Raw genomic sequence first — 27,890 nt, forward strand, 5'->3', positions numbered from 1 at the left:
CAGATGTCCGTGCCTGGAAAGAATGGGGTTTTGAGGCTTGGACCCAAGAAGTGGCCCAGTATGCACGAGAGTTGTTCAAGGAAAAAAGTTACTTTTCAACCCGTGTTAGTGACGGTGCCAGAAGAACCCGTCACCCAGGACAGGACTGTCGTGGACAGGCCTGAAAGACCCTTTCGGGAGGACACTTGTGTGACCTTACCCCCTACTATAGAACTGGTTAGAACATTACCCAAAACATGTGATTGTTGTACAGACACTTGTGTTTATTCCACGTTCATAGTTATCATGTGCCTTTTATTGTTGTACTTAAGCCTTTGGCTTTTATGTATTTTTGTCTTTCGTATTCATGTTTGAAAAAAAAAACATTCAATAAACGTGTTCTGAAAAAGTATATAAACTCTTGTCTTGTTTGTTTTAGTGTCACAAGTGACATTTCTCACACCATGACTATCTCTGCTGTCTCTACTCCCTCTTCCTCTACTGTCAAAGTCATCGACGAACAGTTAGATCGTGCCAGTTGGGAGGCTTTGTATCTTCGCCATCCCTTTAACATGCTCATTGCTGGACCTAGCGGTTCAGGCAAAACCGAATTCGTCAAACGTTTGATCGAACATAAACATCATTTGATCGATCGGCCACCTCAACGGATCGTGTGGTGTTACAAAGAGTGGCAATCGGCGTACAGCCTCTTGCGAGAAAGTCAAGGCGATTCCATCGTGTTTGTGGAAGGTATTCCTAAAGAAGACGACGGCATCGTCTCTGACTCCCGTCAAACCCATTTGGTCATTTTCGACGACATGTTAGGAGAAGACGAAGAAGAAATTAAATTGTGGTTCACGCGCAAAGGGCATCATCGTAATGCCAGTGTCGTTTACATCACCCAAAATTTGTTTCAACAAAGTAAAGCCCATCGCACCATCAGTCTCAATGCACATTACGTGGTATTGTTTAAAAGCCCTCGAGATAAATCGCAAGTGCAAGTCTTAGCCAAACAGTTAGGAACGCCTTGGCTGACTCAGGCGTACGACGATGCCACTCAAACGCCACACGCCTATTTACTCGTCGATTTGAAACCTACGACTCCCGAGGATTTGCGATTTCGTACCCACTTGTTTCACCACTGGTGCCAAGACGGAGGGCCTGTCCTGTACACGTCTCCGTCCTCGACTTCATTTCACTCCCCATCAAAAAATCTATAAAAACCTCAGACCCTTTTTCGTCTGTCTCACACAGTGTGAACATGACGTCCCTTCAGTCGCATCTTCCCGTCAAATTGATTCGTGCCTTGTATGGGATCAGTCGAGAAAAAGATCCACAAACACGAGCTCGTGTCTTAGAAGCTAGTCTCAAAGAAGTCTTACGATGGTTCACGGTGACGGCACGTCAATTACTCCAAGGAATCATTCAGATTCCTCATCAAACCAAACGCTTTTTCGATCGAAACAAAGTCGCTTTGGTCCAACTGGCCAATCCCCGCATCGACACTCAAACCAAAAAACAAATCATTTTGAAACCTGGAGGGAGCGGTACTCTAGGAGGGGTCATCATTCGTTCACTCTTAAGATGGGATCCTAATGCCCCCAAAGTTATCCCCAAGACAAAAGTCCAACGAAGCCCCAAGAAGAAAAAGAAAAAGACCAGGTCCCCAAAGAGAAGAACTTCTCCAGTGGCGGGACCCTCCTCTTACCAGACACCACCCCGGAAAAAGAAAAGAAGCCCCAAGAAAAAGAAACGTCCACAGAAGAAAACTAGTCGCAAGAGAGGCACTTCGGCCAGGACGCAACCTTACACTCGCAAACCACGATCTGCCACGGCGGTGACTACGTCCCCGGCATCCTCACGTTTGTCCACTTCTCCGTTGATGACACCAGGAACTGAAGAGTACTTGGAGACGTTGATCACACCAAGAACATCTCCGTTGATGACCCTCAAAAGAACTTCCCCAGTGGCAGGACCCTCCAATTTAGTGGCAGTGGCTGCTGCTCACAAAGTACCTTCTCCCAAAATCAAAGTCCATGAAAGATCGGGCATGTTACAAAGTTTACTGGATTTGTCCAAGCAAGAACTGGCTCGATTTAGTCCGTTACGTACCCCTGCACGACGTGTCATGCCTGTCCTCAAACTAATACGCCGTAAAGACAATCAGTGGCGACGCGTTCCAGTATAAAAAAGGCCTGTGACCAAGTAGGGTATCAGTGTTTTTTTGGTGCTCCTAAAGACTCAAAGATGTCACCCTCCAAAAAACCCCAAGGAAAGAAAAGGAAAGGACTGCCACCACGTTTAGCCAAACATGGGGACCTGTTATCTGTCCTGTCCAAAGCTTCTCCACCTCTACGAAAAAAACTCATTCAAACGGCCTCCAAAGAGGTCATCGATACCGTGTGCGAATGTTGTTTGAACGTTTTGAAAGGCACGATCCCTTTGTCCAAACACCAGAAACAATGCTTAGGCAAACATCGTCACGTTCTTCGGAAAATGGTTCAAAAGAAAATTCCCATTCGTCAAAAAAGAAGATGTTGGTCCAACGTGGAGGCATTTTACCTCTCTTGTTAGGCCCCATACTGAAAGGAGTCTTGGGAACCATGTTGGGAGGACTGGTGGGAGCAAGATAAAAAGGCCTTTGGAAGTTCCAAGATCTCAGAATCGACCCCTGACAACCCCATGGAAGGACGAAAACTAGCTTTAGTGCCTTACAAACGATGGATGGAATACCATCGGTGGCAAGAACAACGCACCCCGCATTTACCTCCCAATCCCAATTTGAGCGAGATGTCCCAGTTACAACACGAATTGCAGTCCTTGATGGATCGCCAAGATTTGTCCGAAAAAGAAAAATCGCAAAAGTACGGTCAACTCTTGCAACAATTGCAACTCTTTCACCAGAAAGCTTTAGACGAAACAGCTCTACCCACTTTGAAAGATTTTAAGACCTTGATGAAAAGTCCAGCACCATCACCAGTACCAGTACCAGTACCAGTACCAGTGGTCAAGACAGAAAAAGGAAAAGAAGAAGAAGAAGAAGGGTTTCAAACTCCACCAGAAAAAGTACGCAAGTTAACAACACCACCTACCTCCAGAATTGGATGGATTAAAAAGATGATGACCACCCCTTCTTCATCACAAGAGAAAAAGAAAGTGAAGACAGAAGTGAAGACAGAAGTGAAACAAGAACCGATATCCCCCGTATCCTCCTCTTCAACACCTATTGCCGGTCGCACACGCAAAGCCTTGCAATCCAAGAAAATACCCCAAGAGAAAAAGAGTAGCCTCTTCCAAGAGTGGGTGCCTTATTAACACACAAACACAAAAAATGGAAAAAGTCTTAGCCAGCATTTACTACGATCCCTCGCATCCTGCAGGTTACGCAGGAGTTCAAAAATTGTATCGTGCTGCCAAAACTCGACTGAAAAGTCTCCGTTTACCTCAAGTGCAACGATGGTTACAAGAACAAGCTACCTACACTTTACACAAACCCATTCGACGCAAGTTTGCCAGAAGTCGCACCCGATTGGGTGGAAGGCATCGATCATCAATGGCAAGCCGATTTAGCCGATGTCTCTCATTTGGCCAGCTACAATCGTGGCTACAAATATTTGTTTTGTGTCATCGACGTCTTTTCCAAATTTGCCTGGGTCGTGCCCTTGACATCCAAATCGAGCAGCGAGTTAGTGCGAGCCCTACAACGGGTGTTGAAACAAAGCGGTCGTCACCCTCTTCGATGGCAAACGGACAAAGGCACCGAATTTCTGAACCAAGCTTTCCAAAAAGAATTAAAGAAACGTGACATTCATTTTTTTACCACCGAGAATCCCGAAACCAAAGCCAGCATCGTGGAACGTTTTCAACGCACTTTGAAAGAACGCATGTGGAAATATTTTACGCATCACCACACTCTGAAGTACATCGACATCTTACCGCACCTGGTGCAAGCGTACAACCAATCTTACCATCGAAGCATCGGACCTGCCCCGCAAGACGTGACTCCCGACAACGAAGTGCTAGTGTTTGAGCGTCTGTTTGGTACGTCCCCGACGAGGGCTGTCCCCAAGAAAAATGGAGAGTTGACCGTAGGAGATTGGGTGCGCATTGGCAAAACCAAACGCACTTTCGACAAAGGTTACTTACCTAACTGGACGACCGAATTGTTTCGTGTCACTGGACGAGTGCATGGCCGGCATCCTACCGTCTATAAATTGGAAGACATGAACGGAGAAGTGCTCAAAGGAACGTTTTATTTGCCCGAGTTACAACGTGTCACCAAAAAAGAAGACGACGTGTACGACATCGAAAGCATTCTCGAACGCAGAACCCGTAAAGTGGGCAAACGACGTGTCAAAGAAGTCAAAGTACGTTGGAAAGGATATCCACCCAGTTTCGATTCTTGGATCGACGCTTCGCAAGTCATCGACTATAAAAAGAAGTGACCATCATGCCCTTTCACACAAGAGACGCAGCTACGTCGACCACTCCTTCTTCACCTAGTTCTTCTGTGCAAGATTTACAAAAACAACCCTTGTGGGTGTGGTGTGGAGAACGTGTGCCTAAAACGCAAATCGTCTTTTTCTGCCAAATCTTCGTGGTGTATTGTGTCATCGGGGCAGCCATTGCCAATTTGAGTTTGCAACAAGGAGACAAACAATTGTGGACCATTTTATTGAGCAGTTGCATCGGTTACCTGCTTCCCAATCCCTCCCTGAAATTCTCCTCGAACGGGAACGTTGTGTCCAGTGCCAGTGCCAGTCACCACTCCAACCACAACCAGAACCCCATTCTAGACGGAGACACGCCTCTGACGTCCAGTAATATCCCCTCGGACAGCCACAGAACTCTGGAATTATGAGTCACGAAAACCAATTTTACTTAACCTTACCCAGTGACAGTTCCATGGAGGTGTTTCCCCACAACACGTTGTGCTGTTACACGGCTAAATTACCTCAGGCCATCCAGTTAGATCACGAAGCCCATTGGGAAGTGGCTTTAGTAGAAATGATTCACCCGACCCAAGTCCTCAATGTCCTTCCCAATGAAAATAAATTTGATGTGGAAGTTCATGACGAGCAAATGCAACAGTGGATGGATACCCATAGCAAATATGACAAGAAAACCCGTACACCAAATCTAAAGTGGACCACCTATCACTTGTTCATTCCCCCAGGCTATTATTTTAGTGGTCAACATTTGGTCAACACCATAGCCACCAGGTTTAATGGTGTGTTTCTGAAAGCTTTGGAAAGTGTCAAAAAAAGTGTCACCCTGGAGTACCACAAAACAGCTCGTCGCTTCCTGATAAAATTTCCTGAGGGGCCCAAAATCGTGTCTTTCTTATTTTGTCCTGAATTGTTTGACATGTTGGGCGGTGACATGGAGCTGAGGAAGAAAGTAGAACAAAAAACACAACCCGAATTACCAGTCATTTACGACAACGATTCTTTTGCCAAGTATTTTCGTACCCCGGTAGAACTGAACCAAGGACTGAATTTGATGTTCGTGTACTCTGATGTGGTGGAATACAACGTGGTGGGACACACCTCCGTGCCGTTACTGCGTGTCATTCCTTTCAAAGTGGATTCTGCCGCAAACGCTGACGAGGAAGGTGGAAACACTTACCACGTCCACCGCGAATTTGTCCATCCTCACTATTTGCCTGTCAGCAAGTCGTATTTGGACACGGTCAACATTACTATAAAAGGAGATTTGGGACAAAATATTCCATTCACCAAAGGAAAAGTCACGGTGAAACTCCATTTTCGAAAACGGTTTTCTCACGACTCGTAAGTAAGTCATGTATCCAGTGTACCGAGGGGTTGCTCGACAGCGAGGACACGGTTTAGGAGACATGTTAAAATCGGCCTTTTGTTCGGTGGCTCCGGTGTTGAAACCGATGGTGACACGCGGATTGCACGCCTTGAAAGATGCGGCACTGACACAAGGCAAAGAATTTCTCCAAAATGTTATCATCGACAAACAAAACCCTAAAGAAGCCTTCATGAGGGCAGGCAAAAATGTCTTGCTGCAAACGGGCAAAGACATTTTGGGCCGACGAGACACACCTATAAATGCCCTGCACGCTACCGAGTCAGGCATTCAGCAAGGACAAGGCAGAAAGAGACGACGAAGAAAACACCCTTTCACCAGACTTCAAGCGAGAAAGGCCAAGAAAAGAAGAACCGTTCGAGACTTAGACGTTTTCGATTATTGAGAAAGAACAGAACAAAAAAATGATGCACCGAGAGTCATGCGCCTGTTCCAAGACGGAACTGGATCTGTTTGCCATGCCCCCCACCATGATGACGATGCAAGAATCCCAGTGGGTGGAATTTCACCCCGTCTCCTCATTGACAGCCTCAGCTCCCATCGAGTTTGAAATCAAAGGACAGCCCGAAGATTACATCGATCTGAATAGCAGTTACTTGTACTTGAAAGTCAAAGTTGTCGATGAGGACAATTCGACCCTAGATGGCGATGAGGTAATAGCTCCCGTCAACAATTTCATGCATTCCTTGTTTAGCGGAGTGGACTTGTACTTGAACAACAAACTGGTCAGCAGCAGCATGGATACTTACTCTTATCGAGCGTACCTGGAAAATCTCTTGACGTACGGAATAGATGCCAAGAACACTCATCTCAATGCCTGTGTGCTATGAGAAGCTGACGAAGCAGGCCAGTTTGAAAGATTCGAAACTGATGCAAGCAAAACACCAAACAATGACGGATTTGTAGAACGAAGAGACAAAATCAAAAACGGACAAAGTTTAGAACTGATGGATCGTTTACATCTGGACATGTGGTTGCAAGAGAAATATTTGCTAAACGGGGTGAATGTTCGCCTGAGACTGAATCGTAGCAGTGCCGCTTTCCATTTGATAGGTACTACTGTTTGCAAAACTGTCATCGAGGAAGCCAGGCTCTACGTACGCCGTGTGGAAGTGTTACCTAAAGTGGGAAACGACATCAGTCAGACGTTGAGCAGAACGACCGCCAAGTATCCCATACGACGCGTGGAAGTGAAAACGTTCACCATTCCCAAGGGACAGCGATCCATGATCGAAGATCATCTGTTCCAAGGACAGCTACCCAAACGTTTAATCGTTGGTATAGTCGAGAATACAGCCTTCAACGGAGCTGTCGAAAAAAATCCTTTCTACTTTCAACACTTTGGCGTGTCCAAGATCGAAGTCAGTCGCGATGGCAAGACCTTGTGTACCCGACCTTTCGAACCTGACTTTGAGAAGAAGAATTACTTGAGATCGTACTTGTCCCTGTACGAAGCCACCGGCCAGTTAGGAACCAACACCAGTCACGGCATTACGTACGAGGATTACGCAGGAGGTTATGCTTTGTGGGCTTTCGATTTCACTCCAGACCAAGGCAGCGACGAGGGACATTTCCACCCTATAAAATCCGGCCAAATTCGTGTGGAAATTCAGTTTGCAAACCGAGACCCTGATGTAACGGTGAACGTCATCCTGTATGCCGAATTTGATAATACCATAGAAATCAATAGTTTGAGAGAAGTCATTCTAGATTACTAGAAGCCATGGAAGACTGTTATCCCTCTTTACCTAGTGGAGAAACTTTGGACATGGAATGTAAGGAGACCGTGGAAAAAGAAGAAGAAGTGATCATGATGAAGTCCCGATGGCCAGAACAAGAAGCGCATTTAGTCTCCTGTTTTGCCAAACACTTGGTCGATAAAATGACGGAATTGATCAAGAAAAATTGTTATGGATGTCAAAACGATCATCCCAGTCAAATTCAACACGATAAATGCCTGATGTTGAGTCAAGAAGAAAAATTGGACGAGTATCTGGACGAAGCTTGGAGTCTCATCTCGAACAAAGACGTGTTGCACCAGTGGTATAAAGACTTGCGTGAACATTCTTGTCCACCATTAACCACTCAAGAGATCCATCGTATCGAAGCTCTCCTGAATCAGAGTGAGGAAACAGAACGAATAACCGTTTATTCGTCAGACATTTTCAAGCAAAAAGTCAGGATCGAATTGACGACTTATTATTACCTGTGAAGAAGAAAACAACACAAATGGATACCTGGGAACTTTATTACCTTTTGAACCACAGTTCGTATACGGCTTCTTGGAATCCTGTCGTCTGTGCTAAAGATGAACTCCCTCATCGCAAACCTAAAGACCATCAAGCTTACGTGACCAACACGGACGACAGTCATCTCCCAGGAACCCACTGGGTAGCCGTCTACTTTCCTCAAGAAGGATGTGTGGAATATTTCGATTCGTACGGATTGCCCCCTTTGGAAGACGATATCATTGACTTTATGAGAAGAAATGCTCAAACCACCCGATTCAATAATGTGAAATTACAAGGCACAGATTCCTTGGTGTGTGGACAATATTGTGTGTATTTTCTGCATCATCGCAGCCTGGGCTATTCCTTAGAACATTTAGTGACTCATTTCGATCCTCGTTCTTCTGCTAGAAATGATGTGAAAGTAGATCGATGGTTTTGTGACCATTATGCTTATCTTTTGTCTCAAGCTAGGAAACGTAGTGTCCATCAATGGCCTAATGATTTCCAACAGTGGAAATCACAATTTCTTTCACAACGTTGTCAGCCCTGTTTAAAGTAGATTGTCCATTGAGAAAAAATGTTTGTGATTTGAAAAAAATTGTTTGATGTTATAGTGTTGGATTATTGTTAAAAATGTTAAAAATGTTGTTGTTTAGTGTTAAGTGATTTTTGAATAAAAAATGTTGTGTTTTGAAAAAAATGCCTTTGTCTTTTGTTTAGCTATAAGAATGTTGGATTGATGCTCTTTCATTTCTTACTATCCCTCTCATGAACGTTGCGGCTCGAAAACCGTGTGGGATGTTTTCCTTCACGTCCGCGCTTTGACTTTAAGAACCGGGGTTGTTTCCAGTCTAACCATCCATTGTCGACTCATCCTCCTACGAAGATGTGCTCCAAACTAGCTAAGCTCAACGAAGCCTACGTGAATTTGCATAGGGTCAGACACAGTCTGATACCGAAGCCAGAAGAAATAGAGAATGTGAGAATGTTAAAAATCACTGAAGACCTGATAGAAGAGCTCTTCAGAGAAGAAATGAACAGGGAGAAAGAAGAATGGACAGAGAAGTACAGACTTCAGAGACAGCAGCAACAGCAGCAACAACAGCAACAGCAGCAGCAACAACCTGAAGCTGACAGAGGCTTTGTCGATTGTCGTATCGACACCAAAGAGTTCTTCTTCTCTTTCCGAAGAAGCAGACCTATCGCCAGAAAGTCAATCCTCAGAGGACATCGCATTCTTAGAAACTAAAAAAAGAATGCCATAGCAAACAAAAAAACAGCCCTTTTCAGGGCTACCCAATACTCTAGAAAAGAAATAACGATCAATTTGCCAATGTGTGTAGGTAGAGTAGTGTGAAAATAAACACTAACTCTTTTTAAAAAATGTGAGGGTATGTGTTTGTGTGTTTGTGTTTGTAAGTGATCAAGTAAGTTGGTATGGATAGTAGATTAAAATGATGTCTTTTTTGGTGTTTGAGGTGTGTATTTGGGGTTAAATTGGATTGCTTTGCGTATGTAAATAGTCTATTGAAGTGATTTATGAAAAAATTTTAAAATAGTGATGGGTAGCATAAAAAGTGAGTGAGTGTTTCTTTTAGGTCCACGCGTTGTTGTTGTTTTTGGTCATGATCTAGGTAAGATCAATTTTATGTTTTTAGGGGATGTTTTCCTTCACGTCCGCGCTTTCACTATAAATTGAAACTCGCTGGACAGTCTAGCTACCCTTGTTGATTGATCAACACAAGAATGAATAGTAGCAGAATAAGCAAACTTCTTGAACTCCAGATACATCTGGAATATGTAAGGCGCCTGGTCAATGAACTGGCTGCGGAGGCTATAATAGAAGAAGAAAGAATAAAGAAGGAAGAGGAGGAGAGAAGACAGAGGGAAGAGGAGGAAAAGAAAAGAGAAGAGAGGATGTCGTTCAATATTCCCGAGACAGAGGATTGGGGTGATGAAGCGAATCATCCTCCCTCTTCGCTCCCCAGAAGAAAGGTGAAAGGAGACTGGGGAAGAAGATGCGTGTGTGGCGCCAGGCCAGGAAGGTGTAATCATTAGATAGTTGCATCTGGAGTTCAAAAAAACAGCCCTTTTCAGGGCTATCCAATACTCTAGAAAAGAAATAACTATTAATTTGCCAATGTGTGTAGGTAGAGTAGTGTGAAAATAAACACTAACTCTTTTTTTAAGATCGTGTGAGGGCATGTGTTGGTGTGTTTGTGTTTGTAAGAGTAAAGGTATGTTTGTGCGAATAGTAGATTATGGGTTTCTTTATTGTTTCTTAGCAAATGTGGAGAGTATAGTTTGGGTTATATTATATGAAATGAAAAAGTAGGGGGATGTTTTCCTTCACGTCCGCGCGTTGTTTGGTCATGATCTAGGTAAGATCCATTTTATGTTTTTAGGGGGATGTTTTCCTTCACGTCCGCGCTTTCACTATAAGAACCCACAGTGTTCGTTGTTCAAACCATTCTGCAAAGAATAAAAAGAAGATGGCGTCAACCCAAATGGACAAAATACAAACCTTGCAAGACGTTTTAGACAACTTAGGAATAATGGAACAGATGCTAATAAGACTCGTTGAAGACCATTATTCCTATAGTCCCCATCGTGTAAAGATGGAAATTAATAACTTAAGAAAAGCAAAGGACAAGATTAGTGGTGTCATGAAAGAGATAAAGGAGGAGAAGGAGGATGAAGAGGAAAGAATAAGAATACGCAAATGGAACGAAAAAATTGAAAAAGAAGAAAATGAAAAGAGGAAGAAAGAAGAGGAGGAAGAGAAGAAGAAAGAAGAGGAGGAGAAGAAAAAAAAGAAAGGGAAGAAGAGTGTAGGAGATAAAATAAGAACTTGGTGGGGGAAAAGAAGAAATTAGAAGAAGAAGAAGAAGAAGAAGAAGAAGAAGAAGAAGAAAACCCAAAGGCCCTTTTCAGGGCCAGCCATATTTCTCGAAAAGAGATAGCCTTTCCATTGCCTACCCCTTTTTTATTTTTTATTTTTTTTAAAAAAAAAAAATCCCATGTTAATTTCCTTTGTCGCTATATGTTCCCACGATTTTTCTCCATGTTCAAATCCCCTTGTCGCTCAACAGTCCCACGATTTTTCTCCATGTTAATTTCCCTTGTCGCTATATGTTCCCACGATTTTTCTCCATGTTAAATTTCCCTTGTCGCTATATGTTCCCACGATTTTTCTCCATGTTAAATTTCCATTGTCGCTATATGTTCCCAAGGGGTCCTGTAATGCTAATTCCCATTGTCGCTATAATATCCCCCTTCACTACTGATATATGAAAATATTTAATTTGATCTATTTGTTTTGCAATAGATTAAAAGTTTTACCATAGCAGTACAGGAGAAATTTCAAAGGATAATGCAAATACTTGAGCGATAAAGGGTCAGAAGAATGTAAAGTTGCACATCAAGGATGTTGGGATCCAACACCTGCTGTCGAGTTAGCAGCTTACTAAAGCAAATGTAACTATGCAACATGTATATCTGAATACTTGACAACTCGGTCAACGGATGAAACGAACTGCAGGCAAATATGAATCTACTCACTAGACTTTCATCATTCTGCAGGATAGCAACGGATTAAGAGATGCAAGACTATACATAGTTTATCAGATTTATAAGGTCTTATGTCATCTGTATGTTAAGTGCACAGGTACAGACATCATATATTATTATACAGCATGCTTAGACTGCTCAGACTTAAAACTAAAGGATCTGTTTAACTTAGGACAGAAATATTACGATACAGATGAAAACATTAATGTAAAATTTCAACAATGCATAACAGATTTATAAGTGAAATTTGACTGTTCTGCTAGTGGTGATGGTATCTTTCCATTGCCGAATGATGTGGTCATAAAAACTGAGAGGTATAGTTGGATACAGTGTATAACTTTACAGAAATCCATTAATACCCTTATTACAATGACCGATATGCAAAGAGTGATCAACAATCTGCTAAGAGTACGGAAAGAAACATTAAAAGACATAAACGAAGAAAAAGTACATGAAACTTATGTGGATACGAAGGATAACGATGGTAATTGTCGTTCCATTGTCAGGATGGCTGAATATGTGCGTAACACATCAATTAATTATGTCGTATTTTGGGACTTGATCACGATTTGATAACCTAATGATGAGTGATACATGGCGATATATATATATATATATATATATATATATATATATATATATATATATATATATATATATATATAATGAGCTGTTTTATTTAAATGTTTTAAAACATGTCCCATGCACGTCAACTTTGCCCGGTCTCATTTTCCTTTTTTTTCACACCTTTCATCAGTGATGAAAATGACAACCCCACTTATGCCTAAACCAACTAATATCACGTGATCATCTACAAAAGATTCAATTTGGCCAGTACTATTCAATAGACAACTTACTAGAGAATCAATAACATCAGATGCAAATATTGCTACATTGTTCGCTAAATCCAAGAAACAAATTGGCTATTGCTGTTTAAGCTATTTGTATTCTGTAAAACAAATGATGATTTGCTTGAAGTATGAGTTCGATCAAGGGGAGGAAGTTGAGCTGCGTTAGAAAAAGAATTTTACGTAATTTGCTACAGGTTGAGCAATTGCTGATATAATCATTAATACCTCTGTAGCGCTTTCACAACTGAGTGTAAGAGTTGTCCGTTCCCTGATAAGAGCGTACTGGGAGCGAATCAAAAGGTGTAAGCCACTGCCTGACAGCAGTATGACCCAAAATTGATTAGCTATATTTTTTCCAATGAGCAACATTCGATATCAAAATGTATAGACATGATTACATGCCTTCAAATGGTATCAAATACTTCACTGCCTTTTTTCATTCAAACTAGGACAGCATCTAGCAGCACAGTGCTTGCTATAAATTATAGACGTGATAATTTCAAATGACCAAAGGGTGGAGTGTATACCATGCAATACAGAAAAAAAAAAATAACGAAGCAAAAGTCATCTCAGAAGATTTTACATGGGAAATAGACTCGCTGATTCCACTCAAAAATCATCTTGACAATGCTCTTCAGTCTGCTTCCTCCATAGCATTTTATCAGTTTTTGGTATCACTATTTTGTTGCTCTATTAATTAGTCCAGGCATGTGCAACTAACGGCGGGCGCGAGTACACTCATATCATATGGGTCACATTTAAAATTTGCTCTCTGGCCCGCCTCTAGCGGAAGTTGTACATGCTTAAATTAGTCTGTCGTCGGCCGCATTGGGTATGCTCAAACAAATAACAGTAGCGCATATGTTACGCCTTACCGTGGGAAACGAGGCAATATATCTATTTTAATTTGTACTTATATATAGAAATATAGCATAGACGTTTAGGTTATACTTACTTGTCTGACATCACAACCAATCGTCAATGAGAAGAAAAACCACGAAACCATTTTTTATGCACGATAAAAATTTGTTCTAACAGGCGAGTCCACTCCCATCCCGCACATACAGACACACACACACGATAGATCGGCCACTGCATGAATATTAGGTCCAATTAAAATGCACAGACTTGACTTGTTGAGGATATTTATGGAAAAATGTCCTTAATATGTACCCTGTAAAGGAAACAGCAACACCATTTTACCTTTAAGGTCACAGAAACTGGGTATCTTAATTAGCATCAACATTTTCTGATATGAGATAGCGAGAGCCCAAAGACTAATAGTAAATCAGGGAAAATAAAATAAGCCGGTCAAGTTTTACGATGCCATAATTGTTCTTGGCTTGAAGAATACTTTGCAGCTTTATTAGGTATTCTATGACAACTGGTTACACACTTATAGAGCAGTGGCATGTTTATGAACTTGAGATAGGGCGATACACTCTGTTTACTTAGGTCGAGGATATCAAGATCAGTGGGAATGTAAATCAGTAGTGCATTGTCTCCAAATGCCTTTAAAATTGTCTTAGATGAGACGGGGCGTTGGATTCTAACTATAGTGTTTTGAAATGTTATCTAAAAACTGTTTTGATAATCGACTATGGAATGATATATTTAACAGGCGATGAACGTTTTAACAAACTGTGTTTTGAAATTTTGTCTGAAAACTGTTTTTATTATAAGACTATAATAATATAATAAGATGGTTATGAAATGTGATGATCATTATAACATGCCAATTCCCAGTTATCATTGAATAACGCAGTTTTATTTTTATCCTACTAATGGTATGATCAGATAAAAATAACTTTTTACCAAGTGGAGTTTGAAAACCCAGTGCCTATTCTGTACGTGATATTTAGCGCACCAGTCCATCCTTTCGGGGCAGCTTCTCCAAACAAATTCCTGAGAAAAATCAAGAGAAAACATGAATGAATGATATACTAGCTGCAATGCTTCTGATGAATATTTAAAAATATTTTCGTAAACCAAAAATATGATTTAGAATCATCCAAGTACTACACACACATGTATGCATGTATGTATATATGTATGTATGTATGTATGTATGTATGTATGTATGTATGTATGTATGTGTGTATGTGTGTGTGTATGTATATATGTATGTATGTATGTATGTATGTATGTATGTGTGTGTGTGCGTGCGTGCGTGCACGCGTGGATGTATGTATGCATGTATGTATGTATATGTGTGTGTGTATGTATGCATGCATGTATGTATCTGTGTATGTATGTATGTATGCATGTGTGTGTGTGTGTGTGTGTGTGTGTGTGTGTGTGTGTGTGTACAGGGAATCGCACAGTGCCGAAAACCCTTTGGGTGTGTGTACAGGGAATCGCACAGTGCCGAAAACCCTTTGGACGAATAGTCAATTGGTTTTAATAGAACCCCAACAAGAAAATATTTCATCTCTGCGAAAGCCTCAAAACTGAATACCTTTGGGATAAAAAAGCAATAGGTTTTGATAGGTGTTCGGTTTACTGAGAGTTTTGCAATGTGAATAAATTATTTTTTCTAGCGCTTATGTGATAAGTGATAATATTATTATGAATAAAAATCATTGTATTGGTAAGAACGCACTCAATTGGAACAGCTGTTAGTTTCTTTTAAAAAAATATATTTAATGAAAACGTAGTTGAACAACATACGTTCCCTCCAAAACTCACACCCTGTCACATGAATAAATCCAGCCGTTTCTACAAAGAAATAATTCCCTCGTTACAAGAAATATTTGAGCAGTGAGTTCTATAGTTTACTACAACTCTATTAGATAATCCATAATGCTTAAATATTTCGTACAATTGATAATTTTCACAATCCAAGAGCATGGCTTTAACGTCCATAATAGTCATTTCTTTGACCTAGTCACGGGCTTTTTCTTTGATTATGGGTCTTGAGATTGGAATGTTTTGGTCCTAGCTAGGCTAAACCATTGCCAAAAGAGACCATTCAGCTTTTGTCAGAATTACAGATATTGCTGAAACAACGCTTGCTGGTATTTGCATCGCTGTTTGTTTCTAATTCTTTCTTGTAGAATTCCATTTTCTGTAAAACATAAAACAGTAGAGGTTCCCTCTACCAACATTTGCCCTAGTTTCGTCAATATAGGTTTGGCACATATGCATACTTATTGATCAGACCAATTCTTTTCTGCAGGGATAGTTCAATCCTAGTTCTGACATTCTGACATCTGCTTGAAGTCGTGGTTACTTAAATACATGCATGTAATGATTTTTCTCCATTAAAAATCGATTGGGTGAATTTGACTTTAAAATACTGTTTTCTTCGGTCTCCGTCGGCAAAGAATCAAAAATGAGATCATATGACTGATTAATAAAGTAATGATGTTTAATTTAACAAAAAGGTCAAAAATACGTATACTAATCATGTGTGCAAATGAACTGCATCAATCACAATTAGACAAGAAGCAGATACACATTCTCTTTTTGAACCTGCGATCGTTTCATTATAGATAGTTTCCGAATGACGTCATCAGCTGCCATATTTGTGGTCAGCTGGCGGATTTATCGTAGACTTGATATGGTGTTTGGAAATTGAAATAAATTCATTTAATCTCAAGATGCTTTTAAGAAAATTACATACATAAAAAAACGCAAATGAAGCTTTTTGTTAGTATCTATATTTGTGATTCATAAGTTGACTTTGCTTAAGTGTGCCTTGTTAAAAATGGTAATGTTTGGTGATCGCATATAAGAGAAATTGCCAGGTTGCCCATCGTCTAGATAAAATGGGCAGAATATTGTCTGCCAGTAACCTTATCGTGAAGCTTCTAATAATCATTCCCCAAAAATATGGCGCTTTTTATGCAAAGACTTCCGATTAGTTTATTGTCAGCAGACATCCAGGTCGACGCGCGAGTATATTATTGTTTTAGCTACATGTACCCTTAATACTTTATCAGGTTTTTGACTCATCAATAAACCTCCTACAGTAGTTACTAACCGTAATTAATCTGTTCCAGCGCGTGCCAGGAATTTAGCTGCAAAATGCGGTTACTAGTTTGAAGAGAGTTTCGGTTTTATGTTTTTTTTCCTTAGCATAAATTTGAAATTTGGGATCGAAATTTGTTTAGGTATTCGAAGTTGAGGGGGTCTGGATTCCAGGAAAATATGACATAAAAGAAGGGTGTACACTGTCCAAAAATATGTTTGCTTTTTACTGAAGCATCCCCCCCCCGAAAAAAATGAAAGAGTATGCATATTCCTATCCATCATGCTATTGTTGGAATACACGGCGAGAAATCTTCAGTGTTCTCATTGAAGAAGGCAACGATAGTTTCCATTCATTCCCGCTTATGTGCATACATATATAAATCAGCTCACGTATTATATTTTTAGTAGGATACCAGTCTTGAAGTAGGAGAAGGTTGAATACCATATACTTAATACTTAGAGATCAAGTTATGGGCTGTGATATCAGCGTGGAATGTTTCTTTCATAATTTCCAAGACCTTTATCAACGCTTTCAGCTTCTACATAGATTATGTCTGTCCACGTGGACTATTTCGATATAAAACTTATTTTTTTCTTAACAGGTTTGAAATTAACGATTAAGATTTTATTGGTACCCATCTTTAGGGACATTGATTTCAAGACAATGCGGCGAAGCACATAATTTTGTTTATTCAGAAAATATGCGATTACTTCATTCAAGAAGCACACGTTTTTCCCACTATCTCGTCTATCGCACAACACAGTTATATTACAGGGCCTCATATAAGTTCACTGTGCAGTGCTTAATTGAAAAGCAATTGAAAAAGAATTCATTCAAAGGTCACTAAATTCATGATGTTTTGCGAAATTCTAAATCAAAAATAATGCTTTTAAAAATTCATGATCACGATGAATTCATTTACAATATTAATATTTCTTTCCCTGGTCATTACCATCGCAATTGTTGCCATCAAAAGTCAAAAGTCAATTAGTCACAGAGAATATTGATAATGACTGCATAAAAGTGTTTCTAAGCGCCACTAATGTCTTACCAATGTGGGCTTCGTAATGAGATTACAGTATTTCGTGGAAAAAATTGTTATACGCATAATAAATGATTTGCACCGCCAGGCAAAGTCCACTCACGTACTTTACAGTTTGTACGTTGCTAAAGCTGGACTCATTCAAACTACATAATAATTATTTCTCGATATAGCTAATTCCATAGACCAGTCACTTCAAGCAGTAGCCACATTTTGCATCATTATGATATAGCAATCATTTGTAAAGGATTTTATTTCTGGACTAATAAGGTATTTTACAGTCAAATTGGCAAGTACAAAAAAAAAACAACTTAATTTTGTTATCTATATGGGATCGTATTTTTTGAAAATCTTTGTATACACTGCATACCATGGATTTGAATTTGTTATTTCAGTGTTATCTTGGCATTAATTTTATTGGTATAGCATTGTCTAGTTTCAGCTTTCGCGATTTCCTACCATTGTAGCTGATTTATCATGAATTAGTAATCTAGTGTTGTAACGTATATTACTTGAACTCTTCAAGAAGGGTAGGTAATGAAGTTAATAGACTGTACAACAATAAACAATTTCAAGCGGTTATTTCAAAGGAATCAAAGCAATCTTCGAGGTGTAAAGGAAAAAAAGCCGGGCAACACGACCAAACGTCCTTCTAAAATATTTGGCATTCATAATCTATATTTATTCTTTATTTTCAGCATCAACAAATCACCTCCTTGCTGTGAAGAATTGGATACTATGTCTATTTTGACAAGGCTAATTTCTAGGCAAGCAAAACAAATATACAAGCATTTTCAAAATAGTACTCTAGTTTTCTTCCAGAATACATTATAAGCAGTGACCATTCCCTGAGAAGATTTGTAAAATGTCAGTCAATGATAGTTGCTGCATATGTTGTACTATTTGCTTTCTGGATCAGACCAACCAATAAACTTTTGTATTCACTATGAGCTTTATGTTGAAAACTGTATCTCGAAGGATAATTAGCCTGTTTAATGTGTAATAAAATACGTGCAATCACACTCAGTACAACAGGCCACAAAGAAGGCAGCGGCTTCCATTACATAAAAATATATTGTACGGTGGATTAAATACGAATTAAATACGAATTATTTGGATAAATGCCAATAGAACTACAAGAAAATTAAATTTACGGATCATGAAAATGCAAATCTTAAGAAAAGGGACAAAATTTGAGATCCTTTAGCGTTGCCATTGCCACTGTAACCGGAGGACGCCCTTTGAACTCAGGTGCTTTCCAAACAGGACGACTACATTTTGTTTTACAATGTTATAAAAAAGAAATCCACCCAGAATGAAAAGTTCTCAAATTAAATAAGCTTTTTTGTTTTGTTTTAAAATATCATTTGTCGTTTCCTGAATCAGTAAGTTTGTTTGTGTTTGGATAGTGGTTAATTAGCTCATCTGGACCATGTCCAAAGCATAAAAAATAAACTATGGATCAAAGATTAGATCAAAACTGAAAACAAAGTCAAAACTAACATAAGTAAAAACTAACATATTTAAAACATTTAACATTTCAAAGTGAGATAGAGAGAGAGAGAGAGAGAGAGAGGGGGGACAATGCACTGGTTACAGCCACTGTTTTCCATTTTGTGATTATCAGAAGTAGGTATCGAGTTAAATAAGCATTTGAAGAGTCACTTACCCAATAAAATGCTGAATAGTACCATAGTTCACTGGAATAACCGGGATTCTTGGCAGGTCCACTTCACTTTCATTATACCGGTACGCAGATTCTGTTTATTGTAGAACATTCAAAGTTGAGCTATCATTGTATTAAAAAATTTAGTCAACTGTAGGCAGACATATATATATATATATATATATATATATATATATATATATATATATATATATATATATATATATATATATATATGAGGTCTACGGCAAAGGAAAAAGTGTTTGGATCCAATTTAGTCATTTATTTCCAATGCATGAAAAGTAAGTCACAGCTCTCTTCTTATGGATGACATAAAATAAATCGGATCTATTCTGAACAAATACCAAGATGATACAGCAAAGTTAGGATTATAATATGCCATAAATGGAAAATTCGACATATTGCCGTTTGAGCTTACTTATTGCTGGCCTCAAGTGTATAAGAGATTTGGCACAATATTCTTTTTAATCTTCAAAGATGCCAGTCACAGAGCAAACAAACTGACATAGTCGCTAATGTCACTCAGTGAATGACCAAGAACAATACATTACTTTATATCATGTAAAACACACAATGACTTGTGATGAACTTCCAAGACAATATACAATATCATATATCTTATGAAAACAGATATTTTACTTAAATGTTTACTGAACCTCAAGACGTATGTGCATTGAAAAAATTGAGTAGGAATTGTGTCGGAAAGTAAGTAATACGTTTGGCGTTAGCTGTTTCCATGCGTGAACACGTTTCCACGCTTCAAAATCAAAAATTTGTGTCAAACTCACATAGTTTGTCTGTTGAAAAGTGCGATCACATACTATTCAGTCATGCATCCATTTCAGCACATTACAAATCGAACCGTTTCCTAAAGGAATCTACAATTGAAACATCTAATATCGAAAAATTCACATTCTCGTAAAGGGGAGGAAAACGTACCGTAAGCAGGATATCCCGGGGTCAGGGGGTCTCCAGTCCCACGGAAGATGCTCCCCATCTGAGTGGCTGTTGGAGGAATCCACCAGCTATCCGGGTAAACATCAGCATGACCACCCGCTATGTAATCGGCAGGATCGGTGTACAACACCACCCCTATGGCGCCTCTTGCCTGCGCATTGGCTACCTAAAACACACACACACACACAATATATATATATATATATATATATATATATATATATATATATATATATATATATATATATATATATATATATATATATATATATATATATATATATGAGCAATCTGATACAACTTACAAGTACAATTTAAGCTTAAATAGTATTGCTAGATTTGAGGGAAGGTACGATTAAACAGAGTCATTACACATATAGTTAAAAGATACGTCAGTCAATCTGATTTTTACTTAGAGCACCGAAAGTATTGGTAAATTTTGTCTGACCAAAATTAATGCAGTATTATCATCATCACCTTGCTGGATCTGCCTATCTTCCCGTGCCTGGCTATAACAATGCAAAGGGAGACATTAATATCCTTTTTCTCCAAATCCTGAAAATCCTCTGCTCTGGCATAGTTGACATAAACCATTGGACCCTGCGGAAAAAAAAATGAATTCAGAGACATTAAAAACGGATATTGTATTTACGTTGACTCAAATATATGTTACATACCATTGGAATGGGCCATTTCGTCACCACACCATTGCTACTCCTTCTACCAGCTACACTTCCGTATTGCTACTAATTCCATTACCAATATCACAATGGCTGTTAAAGTGTGTTGACTGCTAGCAAAAATTGAATCTATCATGGTTATGATAAATTCTAGATAAAGAAACTGCTTCACAATCTCTGGCTATTGATGAGAATTATGGGAATAATCGTTATCGTCATCATAGCTCAATTTTTGACGATGATGATGGTGATGAAGCTGTTAATAATAATAATAAGAATAAGAATAAGATACAAACCGTAACCGTGCCTTTTCCGGAGTAAGCATGATATGGGAATGGTACGGTTTGATTTTCGTGTTCTGTCAGTATAGCGTCCCTGTCAGGTGATTCAAAGACAACGGTACCGTTTTCGTCATGCATCCAGAGTTTATTTGAAACATTATCACTCGGGTAGGACAATAGGATGTCGTATGAAGTTAAAACGGCATCATCTAGTCCTGCTTCCTTCCAAAACTCTTTGAGCATGTGCGCTTGGGTGTAATCCTCTGGCCTGCCTGCTATATGAGGAGTGACGCTGAGATTCCTTGAAGAGAAGGAGACTGTTTCAATTAAATACTGCATGTACTTTCGATATGTTTGTTTCGACTAAAGGCACTTTATTATGACATTGTCCATAATATATATGTGATTACGATTACTATTTGGCACATAACTTTACTAGCTTGAGAGATATTTTGATAAACCTTCGTAACTAGACGATTTGTTATGAACCATAATGAAGCCTCTCTATACACTGGACAAGCTCAGTATATAATCCTTGTAACTAGACGATTTGTTATGAACCATAATCAAACCTCTCCATATACTGGGCAAGCTCAGTGTAAGATCCTTGTAACTAGATGCTTTGTTATGAACCATAATCAAGCCTCTCCATACATTGGACAAGCTCAGTATATGATCCTTGTAACTAGACGATTCGTTATGAACCATAATCAAGCCTCTCCATATACTTGGCAAGCTCAATATATGATCCTTGTAACTAGACTATTTGTTATGAACCATAATTAAGCCTCTTCATACATTGGGCAGGCTCAATATGCTAGACAAAGTAACTTTACCTGTTGCTGTGTCCAAGCTGTTAGGTTTAAACGGCCGGGTATGTTTTGATGAATATTTACCCCGATGTACAAAGGTGACTTATTACTATGGTAGTTCTCTGTCTCAAAGGCCAAGGCATAAAGAAAAGAAGATGTAACTTCGTGGTCTATTTCTGCCTCACCCGTTTCTGCGTGTTCGTGTCTGACTCGTTAACCAGTTGAAATATTTGTCTGAGACTTAACCCACATATTCACCATGACTAGATGAAATGCTGGCTTTATCAAATCATGTTCCCTTTGTCAAAAGTCAAGGTCTAAGTAAAGAACATGCACCAGAAGAATGCTCACACTGCTAATTAAAGCAATCACGACACAGAAACATTTCCTTCCATCTTTTTCGAGACGATACTGTATACATCAGGCATTTCCCTGTAATATGCACATGGTTGAAACACATTAACTAAAGTAAGTTAGGCATATATCCTCGCTCAAACTCTGACCAAACATGACCTTTATTACTTTCGATGGCCACTCGACAGTCTGGGATTCCGGATTGGGAGTTGAATAACTTTGTTAATAATGTCTACCGCTTTGGAAACAAAATTTAGCAGTAAAGGGATATTAAACGCTAGCAAAGCGTCGTAGCTTTCAAAAATTTATACGAAAATCCTAAGTTTCTTTTCAAGAATACAAGAGTTTTCTTCATGATTGGAAAACTCAACAGAGGTAAAGGTCACGTCTCAATAGAAAATTGTGCCTTTCTGTTTATATCAATTTGCTTAGACTTAGGCTCTGTTTTATAAAGTCCTTAATGCTCCAATAGAGTAAATTTACAGAACTTAATATTAGCATTTCTATTATTCGACTGTGCAGTGTTTATCAAGTAATCATTACTCGATGACCCACGGAGATCCCGATGACGGAAACTACTGCAGCTTTTATTAATAATGTAATTACTATGACGACGGCGATGAAGACGAATTTCATTGTTGCTGCTAATATAATTTGTTGAAATACGACTAATATGAAGCTTCTCGCAGTTAATTTTATTTGGTGTTACCGTACGACATGACTTGCTTTACAAACTGGAATTATTCATGTTTCATGTCAAAGGTAGGCACTAAGTAAAATTATCCAGCTTCAGTCAAACCGGTTAGTAACTGAAATAGAAATACAAAGACATGAATTTAACATGGCGGTACAAACGTTATTAACATTAAGGGTAAAATACATTTTCCAAGACCAGCATCATCACAGATACACAAATATGACAGGCAGAAATATATCTGTAAAAGTTGTTGAATTCTTTTCTATTCACAGGAAATGTTTTATGCCACAAGGAATCTCTCTCTCTCTCTCTCTCTCTCTCTCTCTCTCTCTATATATATATATATATATATATATATATATATATATATATATATATATATATATATATATATATATATATATATATATATATAGAGAGAGAGAGAGAGAGAGAGAGAGAGAGAGAGAGAGAGAGAGAGAGACAGACAGAGAGAGACTCAGTTGTAAATTATTTTCAAGACGTCAAAATCAATTAAGGTTTCGATAGGTCATTTTGTGAAGACATCATTGTACACTAGGCACAGTCTTCTTACAAAGTCAACATGTATCGAAGGAACAATTAATAATCTAACATATCCTGGCCAATCAAAACAGTTAAGCAGAACATCGTAGATTTGTTTGCATCTCCAATGAATCCATAAGATATATAAACAAGTTTGGTACGCATATTGAGTAAAATAGGAATGAACAATTAAGACAAGAAATGATATGATGTTCACAGAAGCATATAGTAAACAGTTCAACTCAAATGTAAAAGTCTGTAATAGATACTAATCGTAACTGGGTCGGTTTTTGAACGTCATCTTTCCATCAAGGGAGTGATTAAATATGATACTGATCAAGGGATAAAAATCATCCCGAATAACGATGCCACTCTTATTACGTAAAGATACATGAAGGAAGAAATAACAGTTAGAAGGACAATAGGTCTTAGTCTGGTTCCCTGCTTAGTGTGCTCCTTGCGTTGCACTCTGCTATACTAAATATAGCGGATTGCAACGCACGGAGCATCCTAAGCAGGGAACCACACTAAATTTGTCTGAGGGCAAATCAAGTGGTGACCACTCTGTCGGGTAGCTGAATTTGAATGATGAAACACTGACAGATTTTTGAACGTATCAAATGGGTTCGTTTCCAGAGTAAAATACTTTGAATGCTTGCATGGGTTTGGAAGCCTAAAAATGAGTGCTGCAGTATGTGATGACTAATTTAATTTCAGCATGTCAAGTGTTGTGCCCAGACATTAAAATTAAGCCATGCAAGATCATCCAGTGGAACACACGAAGGCCGAGGTCTATTCTAGTCTATCACGGAAAAGAGCTGTAGTGTCTAATGTTTCTACCCAGTAAAAACTTTTGTGTTCTTTAATTCAGTCTTTTATTCTCTTATTCATTCGGAGTTATGTGCCAGAAGGTGAGTTTTGAAGGTCATTCATACAATTTGGAAAGAGAAGGATGGTAATATATTATATAAATTACTGTTATTAATATATTTGTAATTGGTAGGTGCAATTATATTCTTTTTCTTATTTTAAATTTTAACAATATCTTAGTATAATTAGCAAACTGTTATTCAATGCATAAGTCTGAACATATAATCTTCTAACATAATATATTCTTGTTCTTATTCCATCTAATTAAATCGATTTTCCCATGTATTTTATTCTTTATGAATATAGGTTCAGCATTTCATTCCAAAATGGAATAACCATAAGATAGTTTACGAAACCTGGAAACTGCCTAACAACTGGCATTGTGACAGTTTGAGGTAAGCAATCCCTAAAGTCGCTAAATTTTTCTACACTCACGAGGGAAGGCGCAAAAGAGATATACAAACTTCAGTGATATCCCTATATTATCTGTCTAAAATAATATAACTTGAAAAGTAACGCACATGAGACATATTTCCTTTTTTAGCATACAATGCATTTCATAACAAATTCACGCAACATCTTGAAGCAGAAATCGTATTGGCATATGCATGAATTCTCATCATCCTCATGTAAAAGAGTACGATTTTAAAAAAATCGGTATCAAAGGGTAAATAAATTCGTTGCTCACATAGATAACTGACCAGCTGTATCATGCCAAAGGTGCAACAAGGAGTGCTTTATATTTTGTTATGACTCTATGCTCTTAAAATAAGTAGCAGAAAAGAGTGTAAGACAACAAGCTTTCTAAAATTTAACAAATAATTTATTTCCCTAAAATACAAAGTGAAAATGAGAAGAAGAATAAAAGAACTTACGGTTTTGCGATTTAAATACCAAAATAATCAAAAAATTACAGACACAAGTCCTAATAATTTAAAATCCTGGATAAAACCCAGTAAATATCCAGAATAAATCCAAAAACTGACGTCGATGTATGTTAAAGCTCCCAGTACGCTGATGTGCCAACAGTCTTTTGTTGAATCACATAAATATAATTCCAGGCTTGAATTCACTATAAATTCCAGTGAATGTCTTTATCCAAGAATTGTATCAGAGCACTTTTATATTTCCAGAGAAATTAATCGCTTGAATTCAATACTTTGAAGAAAATAGATACCAGTCCTAAATTACTGGTCACAACATATATTACAACTTGATTGTGCTAAAACTTAAAGCAGAAATGATAAAATCCTCTCAGTTACAGTATATATAGTTCTCTACTTGACCTCAGGTCACAATTAGAAATTTCTATTTAATAAAACCCATTACCTAATGGAAAATAGCCTCGAATGATCCTCATATTTACAAAATCAAAACACCTTAACCTAGATGGACTCAGAAAAATTCCAAAACTTTGATCCAAATAAACATGTTTACTTCTTCTATTAATAATAATACTGATTTTAAACCCATACACATAGAGAATAATTTAGCTATTTATTAGTTGTTTACAATTAATAAAATTAAAAAGTCAATTTGGGTCAAGCACTAATGAACTCAAATTTGGCCAAGGTCAAGTCCAACATACAACGTTACGTTACAATAGCATGTAATGAAATAAAATAATAAAAAAATAAAACTAATTAACAAATTAAAAAAAATTAGATATAAAGAACAATTAGTATATTAATTCGCAATGCTAGCATGACAGACTGCATCATGGACTGGGCTATGTTTTGTATGACTTGCATTAAATCTAAAGGTAAAAATGGTTATGCACAAGATGTCTAAAACAAAAATTAATTTAATCTATTAGCTCACATAAAATCAAATATTAAATAATAATTATATTTGTATAACAAAATTTCAATCTTTCGAGTATGGTGTAATACTTATTAAAATGATGAAGAAGAGAAATTCTAACTTGTTTGGTACTAGCGTCATCTTTCTATGCCCACATGAGAGCGTGATGGAAAGCGGAGAAACTACAACTGAACATTAATATTTTAGATAAATATGCTGTATATATGCTGCAGACAAAAAATTATAAAATCTTTAATTTCTTTTAGTTACCTCAGATAGTTTCTGATGTTGGTCTGGTTAATTCCGTTGATGATAATGTCACTGATTTCAGGGTCGGCATCTTTGATAATTGTATCAGCCACTCCCGGCAGAAAGACGCCATCTTGAATTTTATTAGGCGAGGAAACGGACTCTTTCTTTATGCCGACATAACCTATTAGGATTCCAATCCCTATTCCCAACGCCAAAGAAACTGCGATAATGAGAACTACCTTAGGTCTCCGGTTTGAAGAATGGAATATATTTTCATGTTCAGCGTCAGAAACGTTCAATTCTTGGCGTGAAGATCTATAATCCATTCTCTCGGGTGAGCTACCGTTGAATATGGCAAACAGTATTAACTCTGTATGGACGTACCTATCTTTCTCTATCTCCTACAGACACTACACCATGCCATAAATTTATAACATGATTGCACTTGCTTTGAAGACAAAAGTATCATATCTTGACGACTGACAAGGAATTGTAAATTTCCTGTCAATCTTTTTACGTTAATAAATTTGGAAAGGCAAGGTATTAAAATAAAGTTAATGTCAAGGTATTGTTGTGGGGAGTTGTTGAATTTGTACACGCGCATTATGAATAGCAGTGAGCTTACTTCAGCGCGTCTCGAGTTGCTGCTATAACACAGTGGCTCAGCAACCGCCCAAGCAACCTTCATAACCGAGCGTGGAGCTAAGGGGCCGGGTGGGGTTGGTGGTGGTGGTGGTCGAACATTCCCATTGAGCAACATTATTATTGTGAAAGGGCCCCATATGTAATTATTTATGGGTGTGAGAGGCGAATCTCTTGCTTCACCAGTAAAGAAATAGCTGTGAGAAATGTGTATTTATTGTGCGAAAATGACATTAACAAAGTCATATAGATCCAGAACAAAGGCTTGCAATACGTGCGCTTATAGGTTTGTTTCCATCAACTATTTATCCCTCGATTGATATTTCACGCAAATAAAACCCCGACAGTGCTGTTAATCTGCACATTGCATAAATTTTGGTTTAATTTTATGTAAAAATATAAAACTACCAGCCAATAATAAACATATTGCAGATAAAGAGGAAGAACGATATAGCACTGCTAATCTATGTCATGAATACGCAGGATTAAAATCACGCCATTGAACACGCAACAGGTAAATAAATAGGTTAGCGGGACCTATACTGAAAGAATCGGTTAACAAAAGATTTATAGATACAACAAACCACAAAACGAACGCGAAATTCTAAATTGGTCCATATTCAGAAGGAATCATAACGGGTGATCACCTGATGTGTGTGTATGTGTGTGTGTGTGTGTGTGTATCTGCGTGCGTGCGTGTGTGTGTGCGTGTGTACAGAGAGAGAGTCTTTGTTTCCTTTCGTGTTTCCACTGATAATTTCAGAATATTTCTTATTGCTTTCAGTTGGATAATAATCGGGATTTTTGGCCCTCTCACATTTGTGGTTA

The 27,890-nt window shown here is 38.3% G+C and overlaps 1 protein-coding gene across 1 annotated transcript in view; it reads right to left on the reverse strand.

Moving 5' to 3' along the window:
* The window catches only part of LOC149808166 (N-acetylated-alpha-linked acidic dipeptidase 2-like), a 70,661-nt gene extending 43,878 nt beyond the window's left edge, over positions 1-26,783 (reverse strand). The window contains exons 1-6 of the mRNA XM_089974055.1: positions 26,439-26,783; positions 21,105-21,390; positions 20,606-20,728; positions 20,111-20,294; positions 19,154-19,244; positions 14,282-14,371 (exon numbers count right to left, since the gene is read on the reverse strand). Coding sequence (XP_089830181.1) covers positions 14,282-14,371; positions 19,154-19,244; positions 20,111-20,294; positions 20,606-20,728; positions 21,105-21,390; positions 26,439-26,746 — 1,082 coding nt within the window. The 5' untranslated portion in view covers positions 26,747-26,783. The remainder of the gene's footprint in view (positions 1-14,281; positions 14,372-19,153; positions 19,245-20,110; positions 20,295-20,605; positions 20,729-21,104; positions 21,391-26,438) is intronic.
* Between the last annotated feature and the right edge of the window lie 1,107 nt (positions 26,784-27,890).

The sequence above is a fragment of the Sinohyriopsis cumingii genome, chromosome 1 (genome assembly GCF_028554795.1).
Source record: "Sinohyriopsis cumingii isolate HCF-2022 chromosome 1, ASM2855479v2, whole genome shotgun sequence".
In the NCBI taxonomy this organism is placed as follows: domain Eukaryota; kingdom Metazoa; phylum Mollusca; class Bivalvia; order Unionida; family Unionidae; genus Sinohyriopsis; species Sinohyriopsis cumingii.